This window comes from Oreochromis aureus, linkage group 5, assembly GCF_013358895.1.
Source record: "Oreochromis aureus strain Israel breed Guangdong linkage group 5, ZZ_aureus, whole genome shotgun sequence".
Classification (NCBI taxonomy): domain Eukaryota; kingdom Metazoa; phylum Chordata; class Actinopteri; order Cichliformes; family Cichlidae; genus Oreochromis; species Oreochromis aureus.
This window is the reverse complement of record NC_052946.1, coordinates 21932964-21940440: the sequence shown is the minus strand read 5'-3', so window position 1 is coordinate 21940440 and position 7477 is coordinate 21932964. Positions and strand designations below refer to the sequence as shown.

General features: G+C 37.8%; 1 protein-coding gene across 2 annotated transcripts; it reads right to left on the bottom strand.

Moving 5' to 3' along the window:
* Positions 1-1601: 1601 nt before the first annotated feature.
* Positions 1602-7126, bottom strand: abhd14a (abhydrolase domain containing 14A). 2 transcript variants are annotated; one of them, XM_039611802.1, is made up of 5 exons: positions 6708-7126; positions 5693-5865; positions 5420-5535; positions 3525-3760; positions 1602-3226 (listed from the first exon to the last, which is right to left on the bottom strand). In XM_039611802.1, exons 2-5 carry the CDS (start codon positions 5857-5859, stop codon positions 3044-3046), a joined length of 702 nt encoding a protein of 233 aa, XP_039467736.1. In that variant the 5' UTR covers positions 5860-5865; positions 6708-7126; the 3' UTR covers positions 1602-3043. The 2 variants fall into 2 exon arrangements, with proteins under 2 accessions (XP_039467736.1, XP_031587296.1); XM_031731436.2 differs by having other exon boundaries at positions 5693-5973; positions 6708-7122.
* Between the last annotated feature and the right edge of the window lie 351 nt (positions 7127-7477).

Sequence of the window (7477 nt, the reverse complement as noted above, 5' to 3'; positions counted from 1 at the left end):
TTTCTGTTTCACACATTAAACAAACTACAAACTAGCAAATTCGAAAGAGACGACTCTCGTCCAGAACTCGTTGTATTTTTTTAATACTATCGCGCCGTACTGACACATTTTCATCTTTTTCTCTTCTTTTCCCTTTAGGGGTCGCTACAGCCGATCATATTCCTCCATCCCGCCCAAGTTCGAGCATCCTCCTCTGTCACATCAGCCCTCTGCATGTCCTCCTTCACTGCATGCATGGATCATCTCCATGGTCTTCCCTTTTTTCTCCCGCCTGGCAGCTCCATCTTCATCATCCTTTGTCCAGTTTACCCACTATCCCTCCTCTGCACATGTCCAAACCATCTCAACGATTTAAGTAAATTAATTTATTTTACTTATTTACTTATTGAGAGGTCTCTTCCCATGTTATTTCATTGCATTGTTTTTATATCTCGTATGCTTTGAATGTATGTATTACATTTTTAAAATTAGAATACAAATTTAATACCAGACACTTCAGTTGGCATATACATATGTGAGTTTATGTGCACATGTGGTTTGTGCATGTGAAACATGAAGAATTTTACCTTTGTTCCTTAAATAAATGGCATTGTTTCAGTGCTGACTGATATGCTGCTCAGTGTCTTTTGCTCCCTGCTTTTAAATCAGATGTCACTCTCAACATGCCCCCCCTTGCTCCCCTGTAGATCCGCCCCTGACTTTGTTTAGCTGTTTCCATTGCCAGAAGAGACAACAGAGATGTGCAAATAGTTTATCGGCAGATTGACCAAACATTAATGTGTATGTTCTGTGCCAGGGTAATTTGAGATTGCAGGTTTATTCAGAATTATTCCCTAGAGTGTGGACTTAAGAAAACAGTGAAAAAAACCCCAAACACACACAAAAAAAATGCATTCAAAGCAGCGGAGGCATACAGTAACTTAAAATGTGGCATACTGTGAGCAATTGTGTCTGACAATTGTGATGTAAACATTAACAGCCCAGCACAAACTATTTTACTTGCACACCGACAATGAGATTATTTTATCCTGCTTTTATCCCGTCTGTTTCCTTCATGTCATGGTTTGGCTATTTATCTGCAAAGACCAGAAACTCAAGCTGAAACTAGAACTTAAATTGTGAAAGCAGGCTGATCATTTAATCGTCTCCATCCTGGTCTGCCACCCCCAGCTCGACCTCCTGTCTTTTTGTCAGTATCACAGTCTCCAAATCATACATCATAGCAGGTCTCACTACCATCTTGTAAATCTTCTCTTGCGTCTATTTTTTTGTTGCTCATCTCCTCCCACTCCACCCTCCCTGCACTCTCTTTTTCACTGTCCACTTTTAATGACCGACTAACCAAAGGTATTTCTTTGCAGCTTATTCATCTACACTACCTGCGAGATCTATGCGACTTCACCATTCCACCTGCCTCCCTCTCGTTCATGAATTTTATTTTAATTTGGGGCCTGAATAAAAAAAGTACACAAAAATATATACAAGTCAAAAATTATATACATAAATTTTTTTACAAAGAAAGTCATATAAATACATCAAGGTTAAGCTTAAGGTTTGTTCCTTTTTAACATGGCAGTATGTTGAATGAAATACACAAAGCACAGATTTTTTTGCCTTTATTTTAAGCAGTGCACGTATTTTTCCTTTTTCCATGATTGTCCAAACTCATTGAAAATATATTACATACAACTTCAATATTATATAATACAAGAGTTGCTTTTTAAATTATTTTTACATTGTTAACACTTTCTTTTACTGTTTTTTAAACTCCATTACTTTGAGCATCAAGTGTTTTTGCTTTTGTTTAGCACAGCTTGTGTTTAATGGGAGCCAGAATGGTTACCAGATATTTATAGAAATGCTGTTTGTTAAATGTGAAACTAACAGAAGCTTTCAAATACAGGTGGAAGCAACATTTGCTTATTTACAGTAACCTACATGTCACCCACAAAAATGGTAACAGTCACTCAAACCACATTAAATATTTTTTACATGCAACAGGTGATGAGAAAAACAAGAATCAAAACTCACCACTATACAAGTCTCTGTTTTTTTTTTTTTTTTAAACAAGATAAGCTGAACTAGTCTTCTATTTTTAGGCGGCAATGGAACTGAAAAATAATGCATTCGTGACATCTGAAATACTACATCGTTAAATGTAAAATTTTAAACACTATTTTCCAAACCACAGAGTGTTGACCTGTCCAGGGCGGACACCCCACCTCATCCCCTATAACAGCTATTCCCTTGTCAAAGTTTTCTCTACAAGAAATAAGAATTCTGCTGATTTAAGTCACTACAGTCAACCACTGATTGGCAGAAAAAAAACAACTTCCTGTCTTTTCCTAATCACTATTTCTTGACTTCAGTGGAAAAAGCCATGAAGTAAAAGAAAGATGTGGAGGGCTCGACTGCGTTTACGTTAGACTAATCAATAATGTTACAGCAGATGCTGCTGATGTGCACCTGCTGTGAAACTTTAATGTTTCATGTAGGCTTCCTGTGCCTACACTAAAATTGGATAATGATAATCCTAAAGGCTAAACCTTAGATTTACTTTGATCATCATTTTTAATATAGTTCATGTCTTTATTCATATATATTTTTTAAATAAATCTAAATTCTTTACAGAGAGAAACAACATCATAAAAGCGAATTTTGTTACAGCAGCCTAGTGTTCATACTTCGCCTGTAGGTTTATCATAGCCTGTCACTGATGGTTTAAAACATAGCAGGTTACGGCATAACATGGAAACTACTGGAGCTGGACTGAAATGGAACCATTTACATAGCCTGCATGATTTTTCAGTTATGTTTTCATGAAAAATTGGATGGTGTGTCGCTTTGAACTGTGGGTTGGCTTTACCGACTGCCCTTTCACAAAGCAAGGTCCAGTGTATCCTATGCTAAAGGAGGGAAAAAAGGAAGCACTGAAGCACTTTCCTTAGTATGCAACGATTTCAATCAGCTCCTATTATACTTCCAGGTCACTACATTCAAAGAAAAAAATGACTATTCCATCCCAACCCAGGTATTCTGCCACTCATTTCAGTTTGCTGAGGAATTCAATCAATCCTTGGTGAAATTCTCTGGGTTTGTCAATATAGCAGGCATGACGTGCTCCTTCCAGCTTCAGCACAAAGTGATTTGGGAGTTGTATGAGGTTCTTGTGGGACTGGGCACCCAGATTTGTGTCCAGGGCTCCATACACAATCAGAGTGGGAGTCTGAAAAGGACACAGGACTAAAAAGTCAAAAAGGAAGACACCCATCCTACAACATAAAAAAATACTCACAGGAGTCTCAACAAAGAGCAAGTTTTCTGCCACAATTGTGGGGTAAATATGCTGAAACAGGCTGAGTTATGAGAGAATCTTATGAGATAATGTTTTGACCTGTGAGGCTTACATCATAACATCTATTATGTATATGTATATTTTTCAACTTACCTAAAGTAACTTACCTACAGTAAGTATTTATAGTTATTGTATTCAGAGATCGCATCATTATTCATGCCTCTCTCACCTGAATATTTTGGTACTGCTGTGCAGAGTAACTCCGGGTGCCAACTGGTGCTATGGGGATAAAACCATGTAGCTGAGCACTGTTCTTCATGAGAAAGGGGAGGGAGTAATGTCCACTCATCGATGGGCTCAAAAGCACAGCTGCCCTCACCCCCAAAGACTCCATGAACCTTGAAACTAGGTCCACTCGACTTTGGTCAGTCTTCAGAGACTCAGAGTCTGGTGATTTTCCATATCCTTAAAAGATATATGAAAGAAGAGGGAAATTATTTTAAATAAACTTAAATAGACAACACTACAACACTGCGCTACATATGTTAAAGCTCATTTACACCTAGTGCAAGAAATTCTCACAGGTTTAAGCTGAATTTTAAAAAAAAAAGTGTTTAAAGTTACAATTCTTAGAGCATGCGTAATGCCATCTTTTCAGAGTACAGAATGTGACATCACCGGGTTGGTTATTGCTAATCGACTTACATTAGTTTGTGTCCGCTAACTAGTGAGAGAACTGATAACTAGGTGGAAAACAAGGAAACAAAAACTAAACCATAGTCTAAAGGAATCCCTTTTGTGCTGCCCCTGACTGATAAATGAGTTTTATGTTAATAACAAAATACAAAAAATGTTAAAAAAATCAAAGATATACTGTTGTCATTCACTCTCTGTCTCTTAAGCAGTAACTGGTTATTCATTGCTGGCTAGCTGGAGTGAAATAGGAAAACTGAGATGTTAACCATAATGTTCGGTATTGTAAAGTAGTTTATTATTGAGGACTGTGTGCAGGAGAGCCTGTTGGTTCACCAAACCAACAAGCTAGAGTTTTTCTTTACTTTCCCTCATGGCGTCAGGTATACATGTATATATTAAAGTCTGATTTGTATCAGGGGTTAGGTCTTTTCTTTTTCAAACCACATCTAAAACACTTTACAAGATAACTGGCTACAAAAATAAATGAACCTTCAGGTTAGCCTCCTTCATTTACATTTGGGCCGTGCTCTTCCTCACTTCTAGTATGAAATAACTCACTCAGTGAGATAATGTTTTCAAACTAAAGAGTTTCCACAGCAGTTTTCCGAGAGAATTTTTAAACACAAAAATGTGAATCAGCTTTAATACATGTACTGTTTCATGTCCAATGTAAACAAAGCAATCATTCAGGAATTTGTGCAGAGTGGGATTTTAAAGTGTTTTCCAGCATTCCCTTTTGTCGTTTTAGGTGTTTCTAGTTAATCTGGTTGCTCAGAGCGCTTCTCAGTTCATCCTGATTTGGAGCAGAGTTGGAAACTACATGCAAACATCAAACTTCAAGCAAGGCTTGTCCTGCTTACATCAACCCAGATTTAAGCCCTTTTCCCAAAGCATGATGTACTTAATCACAAAGTGAGTACCAACAATCCATATAACATACGTAATAATACATCTGTGCTCATATATCGGCTAGCATGAGTATGATGAACTAGACTGAAGTGAGCTTCAAGGTCTGCATTCATACAATGCAGGTAAAAATATTTTTAACCACAAGAGTGCGCTATTAACTCATGAAACCGGAGCTTGCTAAACCAACTGCACTATTGAATAACTACAAAAATGTGCATGAGAAAACTGCTGTAGCCTACTTTTTACTTTAAATGTATGCTGTCAGTCGACTCATCTCATAAACTCAATTAATAAAACTTACTGACTGAATTCTCATTGTGATATAATTTTAACTCAGGAATGGCCAACAGTGTGCAAACTTTGGTTTTTGGTTTTTTTTTTACTGTATAATTAAACTTAAGTAATTATTTTGTAACCAATATACTGTTTCTGATAGTAAATACTTGTAATAAGCAAGATGATCATCACTAGTGACACTAATCTTAGTGCTTGTGACATGTGATTCAACTTAAGTTCTACCTGGTAGGTCCATCGCCAAGGCCTGATATCCATTAGTTGCCAGCAGGGCCATGGTACCAAGTTCTTCCCAGGTTTTGGATGTGAAGGCCTGACCATGCAATAAGACAATTTGCAGCCTGCACAAACACATAACTGTGTTAACCGGGATTTTAGAGCAGACACAAACCAATCCTGTGATAATCACCATCGCCATCTGGTTTATTAACTAATTTTGTAAATTGGTTTGCTATTAATTAAAACCGAAATGCATGCTATGTCCTCAGATAAGCTCACCTTGGCAGTATCTGCCGTCCAGCTCCATCCACTGGTAAAGCTTCTCGGAAGAACAGCGGGGGGTCTCCGGGCAGCTGTCCGGTGCGAATAGACACATTGATGGTTGGAAGTGGAGGAGGAGGGGTGGCCATTAGCCCCATTTTTTGAGCTTCCAGGGATGGCTCCATGCTGCCCTGGCGAATGGATGGCAGCAGAAGGTAGAGCAGTAATGTGGCCAACAACACCAGGCCCAGAACAACGAGACGATTACGCAAGAAATTCATTTCCACAAGATGGAAGATCTAGAGAAAGTGGCAAACAGTAAATTGTTTGAAAGCCCTTCATATTGTTCCGGTTCACACAATAGTGCTATTTGTCTGGCACTGTATAAATGGATGAAAGGACTAGTACTCAAACCTGTGGTTTTACTTGCACAATATGTGGTTACAAAATGCAAACAAATGCAAACACCTGTATTGTTAAAGTATTTACTGTCACATTGCTGATAAATACAACTGATTTTCATCTTCACATATAATAAATTGAGCTGACTGGTAAAATTTTAAATGTAAAGCTACCAAAAAAGTGTTTGTTGCTTGGCAGTTCTGCACTTAATTAGGTGGACATTAACATTTAGAAGTGAATTGGTTTTTTCTTAAAAGATTGAAGGTGAGATCCTTTGGAAACAATCATCTAAATGCAAGCTGAGACAGACTGCAAATGAATAATCCCTGCACACCCCGCATAAGACACTGCTCACTCTAAAGGTGCTTAATAAATGTCAATTGGGTAAAAATGTTTGGGGACGGGCGGATTTGCAAGTCAACAGAATGAACAAATGAACAAAGAAACCTAGATACAGCCAGGATTAGTGACTTCAATTGTTTGGTGCTGCAGTGCAAAACAGTAAGACGACCAATATAATCGAGTCAAATAAAAATGACAGCTAGCAGCAGCTAATTGTATTGCTCCGGTACTAGCTAAACCCGCACATTGGGACGCAGCGGGAGGCGACCTGCATTATGCAGCAACATACCGACACAGAGGAGGTAATTAAACACGTTCAGTGACGGAGGGGCGAGGCTTTCTTCTCTATCGTCATTGTCCTCGGCGTTGCTGGTTGCCAGTGATGGGAAATGTTGCTGAAAGGCTTCGGTTCGCTGCTCGTTTGGATGGCTAATTTAGCTTTTCAAAGTGAGAGGAGAAATTGTACTTAAAGACAGCTGCACGTCTTTATTCTTCTAACAAAGTAAAACCAATTACCCGGACAATGAACGAGTGGTTGCCGACAAACTCAAAGTAGACTAGATATTAACCGACAGACGAGAAAGACAGTAGACGCAAACGCATTATAGAGAATTTTTGTCCGATATAAATTAAATCTACCACGATTTTAAACCGACTTTTTCTCGTCGGAACACTTTAAGAGCTGCACATAACACTAATCTCAACGGCACTTCCTGTTGGAAGTTACTTTCCCGAAAGCGAAGAAGTGAATTATTTTTGTTTTTTAAAGGTTTTGGATACTTGGTTTACTTTTAGAAAATGAACATAACAAAGCTTGCAGCTCCGCCAGAAATAAAAATAAAACAAAACAAAATAATAATAAATGTAAAGTGTAACTGAGTGCTCAAAAGGATGTTAAGCTTTAAAGTAAAATGCACGTCATTTATCCCAGACGCTGTAAAAAACAACCTATAACAAGATTTCCAAATAAAATAAAATACAATATGACAAAACAAATATCTCAAGTAAAATTTTTACAATAATAATTTTCAATATTAAATAAGTAAAAAAATAAAATAA

Bases quoted from the DNA above. Each gene is read 5' to 3' on its own strand.
- abhd14a (XM_031731436.2), bottom strand. From the start codon at position 5,955: ATGAATTTCTTGCGTAATCGTCTCGTTGTTCTGGGCCTGGTGTTGTTG. The intron at 5,536-5,692 runs GTGAGCTTATCT...GTGTTTGTGCAG, and splicing joins GGACGGCAGATACTGCCAAG to GCTGCAAATTGTCTTATTGC. The intron at 3,761-5,419 runs GTAGAACTTAAG...ATATCTTTTAAG, and splicing joins CTTGGCGATGGACCTACCAG to GATATGGAAAATCACCAGAC.